Genomic DNA, 25,242 nt, shown 5'->3' with positions numbered 1-25,242 from the left:
CCCACTCCCGTGAAATAGCGACGCAGAGCCAATCACAGGTGGCTCATCGACCACTCCTGTTGAGCCCACCCAACAAGGGAAAAATTCAGGACCCGATCTTTCTTTGAAGTGTTTTTTTTTCAATGTCTGTGTAGTTATTACACAAGATTAAGAGGTTTGAAGCGTATTCAAGCTTTTTGTCATTGATTATGAATGGCTGCAGTTGGTTGAACATCTTTCGATGTTGTAAGATGATCAGTTTTTATTCTTAAAGGAGATTTTCAAAGCCTCTTTGCTTATTCTGTCAGTATTAGGAGCAGTGCAAGGACTTGTCAGACTTGCCAATGGCTCATTAGTTCAGTACTTAGTGAATACTGGAAGAGCGGGTATGGAGGATGCATGGGGACTTAGAGGTAATGAAAGTGGTATGAAAGGGTGATGGAGGTGGAAGAGGTATGGGGGTATATGAGAGGGCATCAAAGGGCCATGAGAAAAATGAAAGGGCATAGAGGTGGCATGAGGGTGGGCGGGAGTGAGGGAGTGTTAGTGAAGTCTTGAGGGCCAGACAATCATGAATGCACCTGGCCCGATGTCGCAGTTAATGGATGTTGGCCTTCTAACCTGCCAGCCTCATCTTCCACTGACCTCTGTTGCTGCCACTGGCCTGCCTCCTTAAGCAGCGAGCCCATCTCCTACCCATGCCTGCCTCTCCATCATGAAATTAGGTGGGTGGGCTTCTCTAGGATGGGGACAGGACTGCAGGGTCAGGAAAATTTCTGACTCCTGGTACCCATCTCCTTGACAAAAATATGACCCATAGGGTCGTAACAGCACAGCACAAGTTCAGCCCATTGAGTCCATAATCGGTTCTCTTTAGAGCAATCTAATAAGTGCCTTCCCCGTCCCTACTCCTGTTGGCCTGCAAATTTATTTTTCTCAAGTGCCTATCCAATTTCCTTTTGAAATCAACGATTGAGTTCATATTTTGCTTTTACCAGACTTTGCTCGGAAAGACTGACAATGAGAGAAATTTCAGAGCTGCCTGATATTGCCCAGCATATATCGAAAAGAAGCTTTGCGCAAAATTAGACACAATACATCAGTGCTTGAAATTTCCACAGCGGTTCTTCCGATATGTTGCCATGACAAGATCCTAGATAAGATCCTGAGCGGTCTTGACAGGGCGGATGTGGAGAGGATGTTACCTCTTGTGGGAGAATCAAAAACTCAGGGTCACAGTTTCAAAATAAGGGGTTGCTCATTTAGGACAGAGGTGAGGAGAAATTTCTTCTCTCAGAGGGTTGAGTCTTTGGAACTCTCTTCCTCAAAAGATGGTGGAAGCAGAGGCTTTGAACATTTTTAAGGCAGAGGTAGATGTATTCTTGATGATCAAGGGATTGAAAGGTTATAGGAGTTAGCTGGGAACTTGGAGTTGAGGTTACAATCAGATCAGCCATGATCTTATTAAATGGCAGAGCAGGCTCGAGGGGCCGAGTGGCCTACTCCTGCTCCTAATTCATATGTATGTCCGTATGTACGTTCAGTGGAAAACCCTGAAGGAACACTGTGAGCTGTTGTTCTCTTCTCCAGGGTTTCTGCTTGTTCGCTGAAACTCAACGTGTATTGCAAGCCAGCTACCCTATCAATCTTTTATAACTTCCCTGAATTTGATTGAAACAAAAACTTCTATACTGAAAATTTTCAAATAAGGCTACATTCATGTCTTCTAATGGCTTGAGCATGAAAGTGTTCTATCAAGAGATGTTAAAGATAGAAAGAGTCTTAAGAGTATGTCACCAAATTTTATCTTAAATGATTTCTTTTCTAGTTTGGCCCAAGAAGCCGAGCCAATCTGGCTGAGAAGGTCAGGCTGAGTCTTCAGTATGAAGAGGCAAAGAGGAGGTAATTATTTCTTGATTGATTTATTAGTTATACAGTTTTGTACATGTTTTGTTGCATGTTCTCTTACAGAAAGATCAGTGTGGAAAGGAGGGTTTTTTTTGTTCCATTTTCTATCTGCACATTCTTGTAGAATTGGATTCTGTCAGCTCAAGGTGAAGTTAACATGCACATTAAATTGACAGAATCACAGAACAGTGGGTTAGTAACTAATTTGCCTGTGCACAGTTTAAGGAGAGGAAGATTCTGCTGCTGATAATGAAACATCATTTCTCAACTATATCAGAATGGATGTCTGGTGCATAAGCGGAAGTCCCCAAATTACTGTCAGATCCTAGAAGACAATCTGCACATTTTAAAAAAGGACTCGACTGCTTTTTAATGGCGTGTTCTTGCCACCTGTAATTTAAAATTGCAGTTAGCCAGATCGGTTCAGGAAAGCAGTGGGTAAGCCTCCTGCTCTGTTTTAACCGCCAAGTGAGTGGGAAGGAGGGGATAGCATACTCTTAAAATAACATCCAATGTTTCTGTCAATTTGTAAGTACATCAACTGCAGAACGAGCTTGGAACATTTTAGATGAAGCATTTCACATTTATGGCAGGTTGTTCAGTGTCAAATCATATCTGTAGCACATGTAATGCTTTTGTTCTGACACTGTACAAGTATAATTGTATTATGCAATAAAATCTCATCACTTGCAGAAAAATTAAATGTGAAGATAATAAAGTATACAATATAAATACAATATAAACTATATATATATGTAATAAAAAACCAAGGGACTTTATCTTTTAAATTCTGTCTTATCTAAAATGTCAATTATTTCAATTTGATGCTTTCTATTGAAATATTTCTGGGAACCATTTCCCATTGGATTTTATTTAAAGAATCCACCCCTCCTCCCCACTCCTGCTTGGTGATTAAAATTGGATAGGGGGAGCTTACCCACTGTTTTCCTAACCCGATCTGGCTAAGTGCAATTTTAAATTACATTCGTTAAGAACACCCTATCTAAACCAGTCGGGCCCTCTTTAAATATGCAGATTAGCTTCAATGATGTGCACAGCAATTTGGGGACTTCCACTTCCACAGCAATTTGGGGACTTCCTCTAGGCACCTATTCTAATAAAGCTGAGAATTGATGGGGGAGGTGATGGTGTAATGGTATTGTCGCTGGACTAATAATCCAGAGACCCAGAGTAATGCTCTGGGGACTTGGGTTTGAATCCCACTAAGGTAGATGGTGGAATTTGAATTCAATAAAAAATTAAAGTCTGATGATAACCATGAAACCATTGTTGATTTAAAGGCCATTGGTTTGCTAATGCCTCTAGGGAAGGAAATCTGATGTCCTTATCTGGCCTAGCCCTCATGTGACTCCAGACACACACCAATGTGGTGGACTCTTAACTGCCCCCTGAAATGGCTGTCAAAAGACATTCAGTTGTATCAAACTGCTACGGAATATTGGATAAGGAACAAAACCAACCACCTAGCATTGACCTAGGCACTGAAAATGACAATGGAAAACTCAGCCCTGTCGCCCCTGCAAAGTCCTCTTTACCAACATCTGAGGACTTTTGCCAAAATTGGGAGAGCTGTCTCACAGACTAGTCAAGCAACAGCCTGACATAGCCATACTCATGGAATCATACCTAACAGATAATGTCCAGGCAACACCATCACCATCCCTGATGGTGGCACTGTAGTATACAGTCGGGAGGGAGTAGCCCTGGGAGTTCCCAACAATGACTGCAGACCCCATGAATCTCATAGCAACAGCTTAAAAATGGACAAGGAAACCTCCTGTTGGTTACCATGTATGACCCCCGCCGCTTCCACCTGCCCAGCCTCCCACCCCACCCCCCCAACCTCAGCTGATGAATCAGTGCTCCTCCATGTTGAACAGCACCTGGAGGAAGCATTGAGGGTGGCAAGGGTGCAGAATGTACTCTGGGTGGGGGACTTCAATATCCATCACGAAGAGTGGCTCAGTGGCACCACTACAGACCGAGCTGGCTGAGTCCTAAAGGACATAGCTGCTAGAGTAGATCTGTGGCAGGTGGTGATGGAACCAACAAAAGGGAAAACCATACTTGAGCTCATCCTCACCAATCTGCCTGCAGCAGATGCATCATTCGATGACAGTATCAGTAGGAATGACCACCGCACAGTCCTTGTGAAGATGAAGTCCCATTTTCACATTGAGGACACCCTCCATAGGGTTGTGTGGTACTACCGCCATGCTAAATGGGATAGACTTTGAACAGATCTAACAACTCAAGACTGGGCAACCATCAGGTACTGTGGGCCATCACTGACCTTCCTTCCACCATAAGGTTGGAAGCGGGGGTGTTCACTGATGATTGCATAACATTCAGCACCACTCGTGACTCCTCAGGTACTGAAGCAGTCCATTTCCAGACGCAGCAAGACCTGGGCAATATTCAGACTTGGCTGACAAGTGGTAAGTAACACTTGTGCCATGCAAATGCCAGGCAATCCTCTTTAGTTCTGAAGAAGAGTCATACAGACTCAAAATGTTAACTCTTGTCTTTCTTTCCACAGATGCTCAGACCTGCTGAGTTTTTCCAACAATTTTTGTTTTTATTTTCGATTTCCAGCATCTGCAGTATTTTGCTTTTATGCCAGACAATGACCATCTCCAAAAAAAAAGAGAATCCAAAAATAGCTCATTGACGTTCAAGACCATTATGATCACTGAATCCCCCACTATCAATATCCTGGGGGTTACCATTGACCAGAAACTGAACTGGACCAGCCATATAAATACTGTGGCTACAAAAGCAGGTCAGAGCTAGAAGCCCTGTGGCAAGTAATTCAACTCCTGACTCCCCAAAGTCTGTCCACCACCTAGAAGGCACAAGTCAGGAGTGTGTTGGAATGCTGTCCACTTGTCTGGATGAGCACAGCTCCAACAATACTCAAAAAGCTTGATACCATCCAGGACAAAGCAGCCCTCTTGATTGGCACCCCATTTACAAATAGTTACCTTCTCCACCACTGATGCACAGTAGCGGCAGTGTGTACCATCTACAAGGTGCACTGCAGGAACTCACAAATGCTCCTTAGACAGCACCTTCCAAGCCCACAACCACTACCATCTAGAAGGACAAGGGCAGCAGACACATGGGAACACCACCACCTGGAAGTTCCGTCCAAGTCACTCACCATCCTGACTTGGAAATATGTCGCTGTTCCTTCCTGTCACTGGGTCAATATCCTGGAACTCCCTCCCTAACAGCACTGTGGGTGTACCTACACCACATGGACTGCAGCAGTTCAAGAAGGTGGCTCACCAACCCCTTCTCAAGGGCTGTTAGGGATAGCCAATAAATGCAGGCCCAGCCCGTGAAGTCCACATCCCATGGATGAATTTTTAAAAAATGATCAGCAGCAGAATCTTCCTCCCTTTTGATTGTGAATGGGAATAATGGAATTGATTACTAATCCACTGTTTTGTGCTTCTGTCAATGTAATTGTACATGTTATCTCCTGATGTATTTTAAGAAATTTTAGAATAAATTATTCGAATATTTCAAACTTACATGTAAGTGCTCCCTTTTACTGTATTTATGCCCATTGTGTAAGAAGCTTTATTTCCTCAGTTTTCATTAGCCTACTAACTATCTTTTCTATTTCTGTCCAATATTCATAAACACACATTCTCACTTAAGACTTCATTTTCTCAAACCTTTCTGCACCACTTGGATTTGTGCCTAAGTGTCACAAGCATCCGTTGCTGCTCTTTAAGTGTAAAATAGACAACAACTTGTGATAATGAAATGTGGTTATGACATTCCCTTTGTTTCAGAATAGCAAATATAAAAATCGAATTGTCAAAGCTGGATTCCGAAGCCTGGCCAGGGATGCTTGATGTTGAACGAGACAAGCTGATGCTGATTAATGAGAAGGAAGAACTCCTGAAGGAACTGCAGTTTGTGACACTACGGAAATGCTCACAGGATGAGCTGACACGGCTGGAGGCAGAAAGGAAGCGATTGGAAGAGGAGCTTCATTCTGCACCAAACGCACCCAGTGAAGCACTGGCTGAGAGGTCTGAGCCATGTTATTATCCTGGGAGCCTTTAGGGCAGCGTGAGGGGATCATGGTGACTTCTTGTTAAATATTTGGCAGGGATGAAATATGTGAAAAGAGAGAGACCTAGGGCTGTTGGTGGACAGATCTTTGATGGTGGCAGGTCAGGTTAACAAAGTAGTTCATAAAGCCAGTGGGATTCTGAGCTTTATAAATAGAGGCCAGGAAAAGCCAGGAAGTAATGCTAAACCTATACCAAACCACTAGTTTGGCCCTAGCTGAAGTTTTGTGTCTCAATCTGGGTACCACAGGGATGTTTGCTAATGATTGCACAATGTTCAGCACCATTCGCAACTCCTCAGATACTGAAGATGTCCATGTCCAAATGCAGCGAGACCAGGACAATATCCAGGTTTGGGCTGCCAAGTGGCAAGTAACATTCGCGCCACACAAGGACCAGGCAATGACTATCTCCAACAAGAGAGAATCTAACCATCGCCCCTTGACATTCAATGGTATTGCCATTCACTGAATCCACACACTAGCAACATCCTAGGGGTTATCATTGACCAGAAATTGAACTGGACTAGCCATATAACTACTGTGGCTACAAGAGCAGGTCAGAGGCTAGGAATCCTGTGGTGAGTAACTCACCTCCTGATTCCCCAAAGCCTGCCTGCCATCTACAAGGCGCAAGTCAGGAGCATGATGGAATGTTCCGCACTTGCCTGGATGAGTGCAGCTCCCGCAACAGTCAAGAAGCTTGACACCATCCAAGCAGCCCACTTGATTGGCACCACATCCACAAACGTTCACCCCCTCCACCACCGACGCACTGTGGCAGCCGTGTCTACCATCTACAAGATGCACTGCAGGAATTCACCAAGGCTCCTTAGAAAGCAGCTTCCAAACCCATGACCACTGCCATCTAGAAGGAAAAGGGCAGCAAACACATTGGAACACCACCACCTGGAAGTTCCCCTCCAAGCCACTCACCATTGTGACTTGGAAATATATCACCATTCCTTCACTGTCGCTGGATGAAAATCCTGGAACTCCCTCCCTGACAGCAATGTTGGTGCACCTACACCACAGGCACTGCAGCGATTCAAGAAGGCAGCTCACCACCACCTTCTCAAGGGCAATTAAGGGTGGGCAATAAATACTGTCCTACCCAGCGATGCCACATCCCATAAATGAATTTTTAAAAACTTCGCACTTTAGAGAGGCTTTGATGGGTGTATAGAATAGATTTATTAGCATATTTCCAAGGATAAGGGATTACAGTTATGTGGACAAAGTGGGGAGAAGCTGGGGATGTTCTCCTTAGAGCAGAGAAGGCTAAATGGAGATTTGATGGAGCCATTTGAAATCATGGAGGGTTTCGATAGAATAAACAAATAGAAGCTGTTTCCAGTGGCTGAAACAAAAACAAAAATTGCTGGAAAAGCTCAGCAGGCCTGATGTGGCTGAAGGGTTGATAAACAGAGAGCAGAGGCGACATGAGGGAAAACTTTGTTGCGCAATGAGTGGTGAGGACTTCGAATACATTGCCTCAGAGGACACAGATTCAATATTCCAGATGGAATTTGGATAAACACTTGAAGGATAAAATTTGCAGGGACATGGGTACCAACTGGGTTGCTTTCCAAAAGAGCTGGCGCAGATTCGATGGGTCAAATGGCTGCGTTCTGCACTGTACTATTTCCATGATTCTATGATTTTCATATTCATTACATCTTAAACACAAAAGAGAATGAGACCAGAAGACTGTGGGAAGTATATGATGGCATAAGGACCGGGATGGATTTTTTATAAATAATGTTTCTTCTGGCGCCTTTGTTTACTGTGTTTACTGTGTTTGTTTACTGTGTTTCACAGATACAGCAATCCCAGTTTACTGTGGACAATTTATTATTACTTTAATTTTCAGACTAAAATTACAAGAGAAGAGGAAGGGGCTTGTGCAACAGCTTGAGGATGCGACGCAACTAACCATGTCTCTACATTCACAACTTAAAAGGTATGTGTTCCTATGACATGGAAACTTCAAGCCTTTACTTGCAACTATTTATAAATTTGTACTGAATAATTAAATAAGAATGACAATAAGGATTATAATCTTTCTGTTTTCAATTTGTCTTGTTGATCTATGATCCTGTCACAAAGAGGGCATGGGCACTGTACTCCGCTGCACATGCAACCTTCAAACCCCATTCTATGTACAGCTGCTGACTCACCTTCAGAATTCCACCTTTTTATTGCTCTCTCAGCGAGTGAATATAATTGTTTTGAATAAACAAAAAATGTACAGCCAGAGGTCAGCCACATTTGAACCTGTTTTATTCCTGGTTTACTAGCTGGGGAATAAACTGCATGGAAAATGAAATAAAAACTTGCATTTATAAAGCATATTTCACATCTCAGCTTGTCCCAAAGCTCTTCCAATGTAGTTGCTGTTGTAGTGTGGGAAATGTGGCAGCTAACCTGCGCACAGCAAGATCCCCAAACACAGTGCTGTATTGATCAAATAACTTGTTTTAGTGATGTTGGTTGAAGGATAAATATTGGCTAGTTCATCAGGGAGAACTCTGCTGCTCTTCTTCAAAATGGGAACTGCTGCGTTCAGCTGAGAGGGCAGATGGGGCCTCAGTTTAACCTTTGATTCTCTGACTACGCAGCACTCCTCCAAAACATCAGACTTAATTACATGATCAAGTTTCTGGAGTGGGACTTGAACCCACAACCTTGTTACTCAAAGTCAAGGATGCTACCAACATAGCCACAGATGATACAAATATGTATGAGGTGTTGGTCCAGATATATAGATAAAAACTCTAATTCAAAGACAGCTGAGGTTCATTCAGGCTGATGTTTGTACCCTACACAATAAGTCATGGGCTTTGTGCTTCTTTCAATGGTTAAAATAATAGATGACTCAAATAATGTGCTGCCTTAGGATGAATAGTTGTACAGTTTGCCAGAAACTTTAAGAGAAGAAATGTAAGACAACAGAAACGATGGTGCAAAGGATGCATAAATTAAACATTTTGTCTTATAATCTCATGAAACTGAATCACTGAGTAACCCCAGGTTTCTATATAGGAGTAAGCAAAACAAATTGTCCTGTTTTCTGTTTCAGGGAAACTCCAGCTTTCCACATGTTCTATAAAATCAAAAATAATTGTTGTTTATTTAGGGTCAAATCCATCTTGTTCTTGCAGTTTGTGGGCCAGACACTTTAACTGGTGAAAACTCGGACTGCAATATCAAAGAGTTTTTGAACTCACTTTCAATTGTTAATGCTTTTCTATAAATGGTTGCTGCCACGTTTGTTATTTTAATCCTTACTGCCTTCCTTCTTCCACCAGTATTTAATCCTTTCTCTTCACTGGGACTCATTGGCTTCTGTCTGTCAGCACTGGTGGATCTTTGGGTGATTCTCAACAGGACGCTCAACCGACTCCCATCCTCACTTAACATTCATGTGTGCAGGAGGAGAGTGATCAGGTCAACTGGGGAAATCCTGGTCAGATTTCCCCCTCCCTGCCATAGCGGTATTGAGGCCAATTGTAACACGTATGCCATTGCCCTGAACAAGGTCGGCATACTCAGCTCAGGTTGAAGCTGCAATTTTCCTGGTTTATATAGCTCAGCAATCAATGTTTGGCCTTATTTAGACATCTAATGCCAAATATTTCAATTAAAGATAATAAACACTCTTGACGGAATTCAGAGCTCTAATCTAATTCTTGGGCACCGAGTTTTAATTGTAATTTTCCAGAATTCCCTAGATTCAGGGAAGGGTTCCATTGGATTGGAAAATAACCCCTTTATTCAAAAAGGGCGAGAGACAGAAAGCAGGAAACTACAGGCTAGTTAGCCTAACATCTGTCACTGGGAAAATGTTAGAAACTATTATTAAAAATGTTATAGGACACTTCGAAAAATTCAAGGTCATCAGGCAGAGTCAACAAGGTCAACATGGTGAGAGGGAAATCATGTTTAACCAACTTATTGGGGTTCTTTGAAGAAGTAACATATGCTGTGGATAAAGGGGAACTGGTGGGTATACTGCACCTAGTTTTCCAGAAGGCAATTGTTAAATGCCACATCAAAGGTTATTGCAGTATTAAAAGTGCATCATGTAGGGGGTAACATATTGGCATGGATAGAAGATTGGCTAGCTAACATGAAGCAGAGAGATAGCATAAATGGGTCTTTTTCTAGTTGGCAGGATGTGATGAATGGAGTTCCACAGGGTTCTGTACTGGTGCCTCAACTTTTTATAATTTACATCTATGACTTAGGTGAGGGGAGTGAAGACATGGTAGCTAAATTTGCAGATGACACAAAGATAGGTAGGAAAGTATGTTGTGAAGAGGGCATGAGGAGGTTACAGATGGATACAGATAGTTTGAATGAGTGGTCAAAGATCTGGCAAACGGAGTTTAATGTGGGAAAATGTGAATTTGTTCACTTTTGCAGGAAGAACAAAAAAAGAGCATTTCTTAAATGCGAACGGCTGCATAATTCTGAGATACAGAGGGATCTAGGTGTTCTAGTACATGAGTCACAAAAAGTTAGCATGCAGGTACAGCAAGTAATAAAGAAGGCAAATGGAATGCTATCCTTTATTTTGAGAGGGATTGAACATAAAACATGTTATGTTTCAGTTATACAGTACATTGGTGAGACCGCATCTCGAATACTGTGTGCAGTTTTTGTCTCCTTATTTAAGGAAGGATGAAAATGCATCGGAGGCAGGTAGAAGGAGGTTTACTAGATTGGTACTTAGAATGAGTGTGTTGTATTATGAGGAAAGGTTGGACAGGTGGGCTTGTTTCCACTGGAGTTTAGAAGAGTGAGGGGTGATTTGATTGAAGTATATAAGATCCTGAACGGCCTTGACAAGGTGGACTTCGAAAGGATGTTTCCTCTTGTGGGTGAGTCCAGAACTAGGGGGCACTGTTTTAAAATTAGGGGTCTCCCTTTTAGGACAGAGGTGAGGAGAAATTTTTTCCCTCAGGATTGTGTGACTTTGGAATTCTCTGCGTCAGAAGGTGGTGGAGGCAGGGTCATTGAATATTTTTAAGGCAGAGGTAGATAGTTCTTGTTAGGAAAGGGAATCAAAGGTTATGAAGGATAGATGGGAATGTGGAAATTGAAACACAAGAAGATTAGCCATGATCTTATTAAATGGCGGAGCAGGCTCTAGGGGCTGACTGGTCTACTCCTGTTCCTATTTCTTATGTTCTTGATATGGTGGCTTAATTTTGCACTAAGCACACAGTAGATATTCACTAAGTTATAATACCCCTTTTTGTATTATGTAAATAGTTACTTTCCATTTGTCATGTACAGTCTCTTTGTTGTAATTGAAAGTCTTGTTCATGCCATATTTCAAATTAAAATCTATTTCATTTTTGCTCCCAAAAAATAAATGATGCAATAAATTTAGTAACGCAATGTATGTAGCACAGTAAATTCTGAAGCCATTTTAGGATGATTCAATAATTTGAAGGAAGCGACTTTAAATTATGAGTTGTGGACTGTAGCTGAATCCTTTCAATTTGATGCTGGAGGTTTGCTCTGGATAATGTTCACAGTTAAATGTTAATCTGCACTGCAATAACAACTCACTGCCATACCTTTAGGGGCAAGTTCATACTGATCAGCATTTTCAGAAGATTAGAACTATTTATTTACACATACCTGTCCTTAAATATTACAGTAAAATATGAAAGGTAGATACATATATTTCTTGTGATAAGGTACTCATACATGTGCAAAATTATACATGACATATTAACTCCTTCCTCACTGGTACTCATGACAATGTTGAGAAATACGAAGCAGCCCTGAGTCAGTCCTATTAATAAGCAACTCATTATTAAAGCTGAGTTGCTATGGTTACGGTTTTGTCAAAGCATCATTATGAAAGCCTTTCTCACTCAATGTATCTCACTCTTTTTCAGCCTTTCAGCAAGCACACTGTCGGTCTCGTCTGGAAGCAGTCTGGGGTCACTGACATCAAGCCGGGGGTCCCTCAACACTTCCAGTAGGGGATCTCTAAACTCGCTCAGTTCCACTGAACTTTATTACAGCCAGCCAGATCAAACACCTGACCTGGACTACCAGTACAAACTAGACTTTATGCTGCAAGAAAAAGCCGGTTACAGTCCTTCAGGGCCCATAACCACCATCCATGAAAACGAGGTGATAAAATCCCACAAAGAGCCACGCTATGAGGACTCTGCTGGCTCCTCTACTTCAGGACATGCTGTGAAATCTTTAGTTGAGGCTCCCAAATCAGTAACCTCATTGTCGTCCAGATCTTCGCTTTCTTCCTTGTCTCCTCCCAGCTCACCGCTGGTCTCGGATGCAGTATTTTTGTCTTTAACACAAGAGTCGCCTTTGCACCACCTGATGACGGACTTTGAAGACTGTGAATTGCACCGTGGTTTTGCAAATCTTGGCCTCTATGGCAATAGTGACAGCCAAATGTTGCTGGAACCTGAGCAGACCAGCAGGACACAAACGCCCTACCTGAGCATCGTGTCAGGGATTCGAAGCAGAACTGGACAATACCTGAATGAGGCTAAAGTCCTTAATGACGAATTGGCCGTTCCTCTTTCTACGCTAAATGAAAGCATTGCAGGTAAGGGCATCCCATCAATAAGGCATAAGAGTATAGTGATTGGCTTGGATGTTGGCTCAGTGAAGGGCTACTGAAAGGGCTTCTGAACCCTAAAGTCTAGAAAGGTCCAAAGTTCAATCACTGATCTCTGTTGAGTGAGTTGACCTCAACAAAGACAGCCATTGGGTTGCTAAAACTGGCATCTTTACCCCAGGGCTTTGAGGTGGGGGCGGTGGCGAGGATGTGGATGAAGTCAACTGGGTGTTCCCTTTGATATCCACTGACTCCTGCTGGAAACTGGGTCCACTGAGCATTGTGTGAGGGCAGGATCAGGTTCTGGGGTCACTGACGTAAAGCCGTGGGATCAGCTGTGATGTACTCCATGGTTAAATGCCTAACCAACATTTAGGGCGTGATATTCAGTAGTATAGCACCTCAGAACTGTGAGCTTTCTCTTCCTGCCCACTTACATCACCAACATCTCCAGTGCCGCATCCATCACGAAGGATCCCTCTGCCTGACGTGGTGTAACAACTTACATTGCAGCAATCGTTTTGTGCAGCTTCCCTTTAAGAAATAGCCTGCCTTTAAAAAAGAGCAAACTGGCTGTACCGTGGGCCTTGCAAACAATGCTGCGGAGGCCCCCCGCTGTGTGCAGAGAATGCCAGCAGCATTCCAGAGCAGACATCAGCACTGCAGGCACACCTGTTAGCATTAAAATCATGCAGATGAGGTGGGTACCCAAATTTTGCATGTTGTCTACCCCAATCTGAAAGAGCCTGTGTCAGCTGTGAATCACAACCCAGCACGCAAAAAAATGGGCTATTCTATTTCTATCTACTATCTAGACTTGCATTCTAAGAGTGACATTCCTGGGGAAGGTACTGGAGAATTCAGCCCCAGCATGAGCTAGGAACCTCATGTGAAATGAAGAAAAGCTGAGGGATAAAAAGAGCTTAATGACTGCAGAATAAAACTCAATATGTAATATATCCCAGATACTGTTTACAGGACTCTGCTTTCTGTGACGTTTGAATGACATCTTTGCATAGGGCCAGTTCGGTATCCTTTAAGTGCAGGGACAGGACATACTTAATCCAGGGTTTTCATTTTAAGTTTTTGGAATTAGTTATAAGATTGTCAGTATCTTTATAACAACCCTAAAGTAAGAACTTGAGTATAATTAAAAAAAGAGACATACTGTCAAAGCTTGTCATCGTGTACTCATTGGGACAGATGCAAGAATGCTAAATTTCAAAGCGAATAACAGTTTCACATGCAGAGTGAATGTCAGGTGGCACTGTGAGGCCTCAAAGGCCACCCCAGACATACATACTTGTAAACCAGACAAAAGGACTGTCACTTGCCATTTTAACACTCCACCCTGCTCTCTTGCCCACATGTCTGTCCTTGGCTTGCTGCATTGTTCCAGTGAAGCCCAACGCAAACTGGAGGAACAGCACCTCATCTTCTGACTAGGAATTTAACAGCCTTCCGGACTGAATATTGAATTCAACTACTTTAGGTCTTGAACTCCCTCCTCCATCCCCACCCCCTTTCTGTTTCTTCCAATAATTTATATAGATTTTTCTTTTCCCACCTATTTCCATTATTTTTAAATCTTTTATGCCCCCCCACCCCCACTGGAGCTATACCTTGAGTGCCCTACCATACATTCTTAATTCGCACATTCGTTTAGATAATATCACCAACTTCAACACCTCTGTGTCCTTTTGTTCTTTTGTCTGTGACATCTTTTGATGATCTGCTCCTATCACTGCTTGCTTGTCCCTACAACCACCCCCCCCGCTTCCACTTCTCTCCCCCAACCCAAACCCCCCCCCCCCACCCCTCTTAAACCAGCTTATATTTCACCCCTCTCCTTGGATTCACCTAGTTCTGTTGAAGGATCATGAGGACTCGAAACGTCAACTCTTTTCTTCTCCACCGATGCTGCCAGACCTGCTGAGTTTTTCCAGGTAATTCTGTTTTTGTTTTGGATTTCCAGCATCCACAGTTTTTTGTTTTTAAAAATACTGGAATCGTTATCCTTAACAAGCGTGAATATATTGATAACATGCCCACGTTCTTAATGCCGAAACCAAACTCATATCCATTGGACCTGCTGCCAAGCAAACCACACAGCCCTACTCGAAAGCAAGTTTCAAAAATATTAGACTTGTGTAAGAATAATAAGCTGCCTTGTGATGTGTGTGATAGGATTGGTCCTCATGGTTCACTAAGTCCACGAATGTAAGGGCTGCCCAAGACACACAAGGTACTGTTCCACTACACCCTAGCTTATCTATGACTGGTTCTGTACAAGATGAATTGTCCAAATGGTTGAGTGAGTTGCTACAACCAAATCTGAGTGAGGATTTCATTTACATGGTGAAGGATTCCTTCACTTTTGCCAAGACTGCACATTGGCAGCAATGCCATTTCTATGTGCTTGTTCGACATTGCGAGCCTATTCACTAATGTGCCTCTCAAGGAAGCCATAGACATCATTTGTGCTACGTCACTATATCATGGCAATCTAGACGTGCCGCCATGTTCTGAATCTGCATTCATTGAACTTGTGAACTTGCACAGTTGAATTCGGCTTTAATGACACATATGCCAGAACAGATGGTTTTGTCATGGAATCCCATCCAGGGCCAGCTCTGACTAATATTTTCACCAGTTTCCATGAAAAACATGTTTTTGATGGAATGACCCCTAACCTCCTACCCCTTGCATATTTCCAATATGTAGATTGCACATATACTATATTTGAATCTGCAGCTGCATGTAAGAATTTCCTTACATAGCTTAGTACACTCCATCGCGTGCTCAAATTCACCTTTGAAATTGAGCAGTCTAACAAGCTCCCTTTCTTCAACGAGCTAGTTGAGAAATCAGCCAATGGGTTCTCTACTATAGTCTACTGCAGGTGTACCTTCTCTGATCAATATATGTGTTGGGTTTCCTGCAGCTCCATGCGCTATGACATCAGCCTTATTGGCAACCTCGTAAATAGGGCCCGAGCGATTTGCTCACTGTGCAAGCTTGATGCCAAAATAGGGCGCATCAAACCTATCCTGCAGGATAGTAGCCACTCCGATCAGATCATTGCTTGCTGTGATTCACAGATACTCACAAATGTGCCTAAGGCCGCCACATTTGGACCTGAAAAGTGCCCAGTCTGCTTCAAATTATCCTGAAAGGGTAAAGTATCTCAAAAATTTGAGCAACAGGTGAAGCTAGCCATTTCACATTGCTACTATACACAGCAACATAAGATGCTATTGTCAAGCCAAAAAGACATCCTGCCTACCATGCAAGTGTGTAATGTGGTACAGTAAGTATCACCCTGGCTCCTTCTACCCCCACCCCACCCCAGTTCCATCTGCAGACCCCTCAGCTCATCCTGTGGATCCCTGGATCCTTCTGTAGCCCCATTGGCTCCCCCCATGGTCTACCTGGCTCCTTCCGCAACCTCCACCCCCCCCCCACTACTCCCGCTTCTCACCCTCACCCACTTCCAAGGCCCCCCCCGCCGACTCCTTCCATGGCCGCCACCCCAGCTCTTTCCACGCCCCCACTGGCTCCTTCCGCAGGCTGCCACCCCACAGCTACTCCTGCCCTCCTGGATCCATCTCACCCCTCCCACCACCACCCAGCTTTCCTTGTGGCAGGGAATAACCCCCTGAAAACTGCCAAGAAGGTGTCCAGGCTCTGGAGACAGACAGAGTGAGAAAGGATAGAGAGAGAGACAATGGGAAAGGAAAGAGGGGGAGAGAGAGAGACAAAGGGAAAGGAGAGAGAGAGAGAGAGACAGTGGGAAAGGAGGGAGTGAAATAGGAGAGAGACGGACAGACAGATTTGGAAAGGAAAGCAAGCAAAACATTTGAGCTGAGTTTCAGGAGTACTGTGGATGAGATAAAGAAGCTGTGCTACTCGGGGCTTCTTTGGGTGATTTAGCGTTATCTAATTTTAGTGTATATCCCATTTCTGTTTTATTCAGTGATTTATTTTATTTTGCAAATTATTCCAACTAGGAATGCATAGAGCTGCACATGTATGTGTACAGTATTTCAACTTGTACATTGGCTTTTCCAGGCAAGAAATGTCCAAAGGAACCTAATTCCGGTTTTAACATTGATCCCCCTGGGATCCCTTAAAGTTGTTTCACTTAAAGTCACGATTTTTCAGAACCCAATCACAACTTACATTAAGGATTTACTGCGTATGAATTTCAGTGCTGATGCAATGCCAGGTACGTAGGCCATATATCTCAATGACTGATGGATTGTATCAAACAACACACCTTCTGCTGTTTGCAGTAGGCAGAGTACTGACCGTACTAAAACCAACCCATGCTTGCAAAACTCAGAACATAAATTGCGATTGGGCAGCATTTGCTAAGAATCACACCAACAACCAATTTAAGATTATTGGTCGGGCTCACTTACACTTGCTTGAAGCTAATAATATGCAGGAACCTGTCCGAGATAGATAGGTTCTTGATCGGTAAGGGGATCAAAGGTTACGGAGAGAAGGCAGGAGAATGGGGTTGAGAAACTTATCAGCCATGTTTGAATGCGGAGCAGACTCGATGGGCCGAATGGCCTAATTTCTACTCCTACGTCTTATGGTCTTATGGTCAAAGGAATATGTCCAAACATTGCACCTCTTTTGAATAAACAAAAGCATGGGGGACAATAACTCCCTGATACACTTACCATGGCAAAGTCTCGACCAATCAGAGCCAACTTGCCAATCAGTCAACGCCCCTTTTCTCATGCAGTAAAAGTTGTTGTTCCCTTCGAGATTTGGTATTCTTGCGTCTATCCTGATGAGTGCAAGACAAAAAGTTTCGTTTTTCAGCCATACTCACGTTCTATGCTATCATGTTACCATTTGTAAAAATAAGAAGTTAAAGAGAAACTAAGAAGGCATTGACTTCCTCCTGAAGGTGCCTTTTGCTGTGTCCTAGCTTGATACAGAACTCTGAAAGCTCCTAATATTGTAAGCAGTTGTTTCCACTGACTAGATGGAGCCTTTTACTAACAGAGCTCTTCACAGTCTCAAAGTTGTCTGGCTATATAGTGAGCTTCAAATCCAAACTGAAGGAACTCTGTGAACCACAAGGGAAATAAAGCAATATTTTTCCTTAAAGGGTTTAGATTAAGTGTACAATTTTGCTGACCAGAAATACGAGCTGCCAGATACTCCACCTTATCCGCACACACACTCACCGATTAGGGAGAGGACCAGGCAAAGGACATAACCTTGGGGAACAAATACGCCTGTTAGCCACCCAAGAGTTCAGCTCAAATATCCCACTAGATTGAGTTCAGCTCACATAAGGACATAGGAACAAAAGAAATATAAGCAGGAGTAGGCCATGTGGCCCCTTTGAGACTGATCTGCCATTCGATACTGCCATGGCTGCTCTACCACCTTAACTCTGCCTTACAGCCCAATCCTCATGATCCCTTGATTCCCTTAATGCCCAAAAATCTATCGATCTTAGTCTTGACAAATGAAGAGGGGACTCAGTAGAGCACATACCTTTGCCATGCTGTGTGAACTTAACGTTATTACAATTATGCAGCTTTTTCTTCAAGCTTTTCTTTGCCCGGTTGATGCTATGTAACTAAACCTGAAAAAGAAATATTTTTATTAAGAGCTTCCATCCCACTGTGGAGGCTTCAGGCCAATCCACATCCAACAACCTGCTCTGAAAACTCTGCTCACATTTTGACAGCTGTGATAAATTCCAGCACTTCAGCTGAGACAATCCACAACATTCTAAAATAACCAACAATGTTCTAAATCAAACAACCCACAACATCCTAAAAGTAAAGGTCAATTTGCCCTGTCTCCTAATGTTAATGGATGGATCCTTTAAAATAATTGCAGGATGCGGATCCAGATTTGCATCTTCGCTAAAAGCTAATCAGTTCTTCCTCGGGCCAGAGCCTATCTGTGTATCACGTTTTGCTGAAATCTGAATATTAATTTTTGAAATATATTGTTTACAGAAAAATAGGGACAAAAATATTATCTCCACCCACCTTCAGTGGAAGAAGTAAATATGCTCAACAACAGTTCTCTGGGGTAGAGAATTCCAAAGATTCAAATCTCTGAGTATAGAAATTACTCCTTGGGGCGAATTTTTTTAGCTCGCGGGCAGGCTGTTCGGGAGCAGGTGTGGGCAGTGCTGTGAAGCTGAGCGCCACCCATGATCGACTGCACCGCCTCCATTTTACACGGGCGGGCCAATTAAGGCCTGCCCAACGTAATGCGTGGCCGGTAGCACCCAGTGCTACCTGTGTGGGCGGGGGGAGGAGGGGGAGGGGGAGCCTGCGCTCTTTCGCGAATGCGCGCGAAGGAGTGCAGCAATCTCCCTGAGGAACAGAGCTGTGACAGTGTCACATCAGCTGGGACATGTTTGTGGATGTACCAAAATTTATTCAATTATTTTTTAAAACCTTCAGGAAACTTCATCCTGCCTGCAGATGAGGTTTCCTGAAAAACACAAAGGTCGCTTGGGCTCTTTGCCTGACCGCTAATCTTAATGTTGGACGTCATCTCACGTCATTTTATGTGTCAGCGTGTCAGGCCCGCCCCCACACGCCAACGGCAATATCCTGACCATCATCTCAGTTCTAAATGGCCAACCCCTTATCCTGAGACTATGATCCCTAGTTCTAGACTCCCCAGCCAAGGGAAACAACCTCTCTGCATTTACCTTGTCAACCCCAATTAGAATTCTACACGTTTCAATGAGATCACCTCTCACTCCAGAGATTATAGACTCTACTCATTCTTTCCTCATAGAACAGCCCTTTCATACCAGGAATCAGTCTTAGTGAACCAGTGTTGCAAACCCTCTAAGGTTGGTAATTAAGGAAACCAAAACTGTACACTGTATTCCAGGTGTGGTTTTGCCAAAGCCTTATATAATTGCAGCAAGATTTCCTTACTCTTATACCCTTGCAATAAAGGCTAACATTCCATTTGCCTAATTGCTTACCGCACCTGTACGTTAACTTTCTGTGATTTGTGGACAGGGTCTGCTGAATGGCCTCTTTCCATGCTAAAACTCTATGACTGTGACACACAAAGGCCAATCATCTCAGCTACAGGACATCACGCAGGTGTTCCTAAGCATGGTGTCCTAGCCCAACCATCTTCAGCTGCTTCATCAGTGACCTTCCTTCCATCATAAGATTAGAAGTGAGGATGTTTGCTGACGATTGCGCAATATTCAGCACCGGTTGTGACTCCCCAGATACTGAAGCAGTCCACGTCCATATGCAGCAGACCCAGGCTTGGGCTGATAAGTGGCAAGTAACATTCGCACCACACAAGTGCCAGGTAATGACCATCTCCAACAAGAGAGAATCTAACCATCACCCCTTGATATTCAATGGCATTACCATCACTGTAACTCCCGCTATCAATATCCTGGGAGTAACCATTGACCAGAAATTAAACTAGACTAGCCATATAAATACTGTGGCTACAAGAGCAGGTCAGAGGCTAGGAATCCTGCAGTGAGTAACTCACCTCCTGACTCCCCAAAGCCTGTCCACCATCTACAAGGCACAAGTCAGGAGCGTGATGGAATACTCTCCACTTCCTCGATGAGTGCAGTTCCAACAATATCCAGGACAAAGCAGACCGCTTGATTGGCACCACATCCACAAATATTCACTCCCTCCACCATCAAAGCACAGTAGCAGCAGTGTGTACCATCTACAAGATGCACTGCAGGAATTCACCAAAGCTCCTTAGACAGTATCTTCCAAACCCACAACCACCTAACATCTAGTAGGATAAGAGCAGCTGACACATGGGAACACCACCACCTAGACATTCCCCTTCAAGCCACTCACCATCTTGACTTGGAAATATATCACCGTTCCTTCACTGTCACTGGATCACAACCCTGGAACTTCGTCCTTAACAGCACTGTGTGTGTACCTACACCACATGGACTGCAGCGGTTCAAGAAGGCAGCTTCTCAAGGGCAATTATATTTGGGCAATAAATGCTGGTCTAGCCAGCGACACGCACATCCCAAGAATGAATTTTAAAAATCTAGACTGAGACCAGCTCTCACATTCAGTTATGTTCACATGGCTGACTAGACTGTGATGACCTAGGCTCAAATATCTCACTATACTAGAGAGCGCTGAGTCCTATATGGCCTGTGGGCTGAGTGTCAGCTGTGGCTGAGCTGGTAGCATTCTCACTTCTGAGTTATAAGGTTCTGGATTCGAGTCCCATTCTAGGGCTTGAGTGCAAATGTTAAGGTTGGTACTCCAGTATGGTACTGAGGGGATGCTGCACTGTTGGAGGTGCTATCTTTCAGATGAGATGCTAAATTGAGGCCCCATCTCCCTGCACGGTGGATTTTTAAAATTCATTCATGGAATGTGGGCATCGCTGACTAGGTCAGCATTTATTGCTCATCCCTAATTGCCCTTGTGAAGGTGGTGGTGTTGAACCACTGCAGTCCATGTAAAAGATCCCGTGATGTTATTCTGAAGAAGAGCAGGGGAGTCCTGGCCAATATTTATCAACAATCGACATCACAAAAACAGATTATTTGGCTATTATCTCATTGCTCTTCATTGGAGTTTCTGGGCGCATATTAGCTGCTGCATTTCCTACGTTGCAACAGTGATTACACTTAAAATGTTCTTCATTGACTGTGAAGCGTATTTGGACATCCTGTGGTCATGAAAAGCACTAAGTATTTATTTTTCTGAAATGCTAAAAAATTGAGGCAAATGTGTAATGCTAAAAAACCTGACTTGCACCAATTTGCAATTTTTAACCAACTATCATATGGAATGCCACAGCAAGTCATGGACATATACTCAACTCTTGTTGTGTTAGCTGCTAATTTGGTGCAATGGATGAGACAAGTCAGGCAATGTAGCTTTACGGGTGCACAGTTATACATTTCTCTGGAAGAGATTGAGAATACTGCAAGTCATCTGAAATTAATTAAAATGTTCATGGCCAGAGCCAAATGGCTAACATTTGAACTTTTAAAGCCAATTGCCATTAACATGTAAAGCAGGTCAGAATGGTTGGCAAGGGGTTACATCTCTGTCATCATGTCAGTCAAGGCATGTTTGAATACCAGTTTGTGCAGGTTCATTGAAAACTTATGTTTAAACTTAATAAAAGAGGCATTGTAAAAGCCAAGATGATAAAGACATGGAGGAATAATAGAGATAGGGACAGAGATGAGCTATGTTAAGGAGGTGTAAGTAAATGGTCTATGTGATGGAGGGGATATACGTTCAGATATGATGGCAAAGTTGCAAACAGTTTGATTTAGGGGCCAGGGAGGGAGAATGGAGTTGGTGGCTGAGGCGCTAAGTTTGTGACAGGCATCAAAAACAAATGCTTTGAGCTTTCAAATGGATAATTCAGAAATCTGGAGTGCAAAGGGACTTGGGAGTCCTAGTCCAGGATTCTCTTAAGATTAACTTGCAGGTTGAGTCGGTAGTTAGGAAGGCAAATGCAATGTTGGCATTTATTTCGAGAGGACTAGAATATAAAAGCAGGGATGTGCTGCTGAGGCTTTATAAGGCTCTGGTCAGACCACATTTAGAATATTGTGAGCAATTTTGGGCCCCGTATCGCAGGAAGGATGTGCTGGCTCTGGAGAGGGTCCAGAGGAGGTTCGCAAGAATGATCCCAGGAATGAAAGGCTTAATATATGAGGAACGTTTGAGGACTCTGGGTCTATACTCGATGGAGTTTAGAAGGATGAGGAGGGATCTGATTGAAACTTACAGAATACTGAAAGGCCTGGATAGAGTGGACGTGGGGAAGATGTTTCCATTAGTAGGAGAGACAAGGACCCGAGGGCACAGCCTCAGAGTAAAGGGAAGACCTTTTAGAACAGAGATGAGGAGAAACTTCTTTAGCCAGAGAGTGGTGAATCTATGGAATTCATTGCCACAGAAGGCTGTGGAGGCCAGGTCATTGAGTGTATTTAAGACCGAGATAGATAGGTTCTTGATTGGTAAGGGGATCAAAGGTTACGGGGCGATAGCGGGAGAATGGGGTTGAGAAACTTATCAGTCATGATTGAATGGCGGAGCAGACTCGATGGGCCGATTGGCCTAATTTCTGCTCCTATGTCTTATGGTCTTATGAATATCTGGAAAATATTAGAGTTAATCTAAGACTGGATATAGGGTAAGCAGTCTGACAGCACTGGCCATAACTATGGTTAGGGCCTTTTTGGGGTTGAGCGTGGAGTTGAAACCTGATTAGATACAGACATCGCATCATCACAAGAGAGATGGCATGGGTCTAGGAGGTACAGTATATTCAGAGACTTAGGAGATGAAAGGGGAGGCTGGAGATGGCCAAATAGTTTATTCGGATATAGGATCAAGAGTGTTTTTGCTACATGAAGGAAGTTGGTTTTGAACAGGAGGAAGATGGTGTCTCAGGATAGGGAGCCATTTACTAATGTAAGCTTGCATATGGGGCCAGGAAGGGAGTTAGGTGGCCAGTCATTTACATAGGAGTACATAGAAGAGAGGGTCCAACCAGACTATACCATCATTCTCCATTCGAGCCTCCCCCATTCCTTCCACATCTAAATTTACAATTGTGATCCTCTATTCCCTTCTTCCTTAAGTGCCTAATCTAGATTCCCCTTAAATACATCTATACTCTTCTCCTTAACCACTCTTTGTGGTAGAAAGTTTTCCATTCTCACCACACTTTGGGTATAGACGTGTCTTCCAAATTCCCTGTTTGATTTCTTGGTAATCAAGGGGAATGACCCTTTCTTTTAATGAGAGTTGTTTCTTTTCTTATTAGAGGGCAATGTATTCAGGGGTTAATGCACCCAAAAATTGTTTTTACAAGTGAGTCCCACTTGTTGTTTTTAAGTTTACATTTTTGATTTATTAAGAAGTTAGAAAGTCTGAATATGCCTGGTTTCAATCCATGTATTCTATTTACACTGTGTCTCCTGCAATGCAAGATGGTCACCGTTACCCGTCTGCATGTGCACTGCTCCACACAGGCACAGAAATCCAATTTTTGTGGTTTAGCGAAAAGGCAGAATCCTCCCTTAAAGTGTCTGCATATTCTGTCACGTTCTCAAGTCTCTTCAGTTTAAGAAGGATCAATAAATTAATGATGTGAAGAGCTAAATATGATTTTGCAAAGTAATGACAGCCAAATTATTTTGATGCATGTTACATAGTCCTTGAAAGTAAATAAGCTGGGATCATGTCGCACATTTCCTCTTATAAAGATGGCGGCTGCGCATGTGCTCTGCTGCACATTGACCCCTAAAAAGATGGCAGCCACGCAAACAACTGCGCATGCGAACGCTGTTCTATTTACTCAAATAATAAAAATAGAATTGTGGCGCCATCTCATGGCTATGGCTAACAGTCCACTTGAATTCTGTTAACGTGAGCTCTGCATATGTGTCCAGCAGAAGACAACCAACACAAACATCATCAACGTTCACCTTATTTTAACTTAGATGAAAACCTAGTTCATGCGCAGCTCCATGAGGTTCAGGGAATAGCTACATCATGCAGACAGCAAAGTCCCATGTTTGATCCTGGTCTGTGCGAAATTGACTGGTGTCATCTGGTTATACAGTCCCCACCACTAACACCTTTCCCAGTTGCTCCAGACAGCCCCTATATCGGACCGATGGTGCAGGCCATTATCCATTTCCATAGAGAGGCATTTACAAAGGTGCAGCTTATAACATATTAAGTCCACGAGTTATTTAGTGAAGCTCAATAAGTGCTTGCTCTGCTCTGTCTGATTTAAAAGCTCTGCTGCTTTCAGGCAGAGTCAGGTCTTCGGGCAGCTTTAATCAGCTGTTTTTACTGTTAATAATGACAGAAGGAAGTCAGAAAATTGAGACTTCGGGCAACTGGGAGAGTTATTTGATTTCATTGGTTTTGCTGCCCACTGCACATAATGGGCATATCTCATCAGCATGAGCACAGCCAGTATGTGTGATAGGGACTCTATGGGGTTACAGCTGGGGGCCTCCCCCAGGATTGAAAGCAACACAAATCGCCTAGGGTTACCATTCATGAGTGCAATCCAATAGCACACACACACACACACACACACACCCCCCCACCCCCACCAACCCCCTGGCCCCCCCATGCAGGTACATGAATATGGATGTTGTCTGAGGACTGATCTGAGTTCAACTGTCTGTGTTCACACATAAAGAATGGTCACCTAGATGAGGTACCAAATGGCATCTTGCATGCATGGAACAACACCCCAACAGATAATCAACATCATCCAGAGAGGACGGGAGAGAATTGGCAGAGAAAAGGAAAACCTTTTTTGCTAACTGAGGTGAAGAGGAAAATAAGACTGGCAAAGAGAGAGAATATGAAAATAGAAAGGCAGTCAACATAAAAGGAAACCCAAAAATCTTCTGCCAGCATGCAAATAGTAAACAGGTAGTAAGAGATGGAGTGGGTCCTATTAGGGACAAAGAGAGTGATATATGCTTAGCAGTGCAGAGCAAGACTAGAATGCTTAATGAGTTCTTTGTATTGGTGTTTACCAAGGAGGAAGAATCTGACAAAATATCAGTGGAAGCAGAGATAGTGGAGGCGATGTGGAAATTAAA

General features: G+C 43.3%; 1 protein-coding gene across 2 annotated transcripts in view; it reads left to right on the top strand.

The window, feature by feature from the left end:
- The window catches only part of LOC121277404 (protein WWC2-like), a 251,113-nt gene that overhangs the window by 182,482 nt on the left and 43,389 nt on the right, over nt 1-25,242 (top strand). For both annotated transcript variants that reach the window (XM_041186832.1, XM_041186831.1), the window contains exons 8-11: nt 1,808-1,881; nt 5,715-5,957; nt 7,872-7,961; nt 11,917-12,599. In XM_041186832.1, the coding sequence (XP_041042766.1) occupies nt 1,808-1,881; nt 5,715-5,957; nt 7,872-7,961; nt 11,917-12,599 (1,090 nt within the window). The remainder of the gene's footprint in view (nt 1-1,807; nt 1,882-5,714; nt 5,958-7,871; nt 7,962-11,916; nt 12,600-25,242) is intronic.

Source organism: Carcharodon carcharias, chromosome 4 (assembly GCF_017639515.1).
Source record: "Carcharodon carcharias isolate sCarCar2 chromosome 4, sCarCar2.pri, whole genome shotgun sequence".
NCBI lineage: Eukaryota > Metazoa > Chordata > Chondrichthyes > Lamniformes > Lamnidae > Carcharodon > Carcharodon carcharias.
The sequence above is the reverse complement of the archived record's forward strand: the minus strand, read 5'-3'. Positions and strand labels throughout refer to the sequence as shown.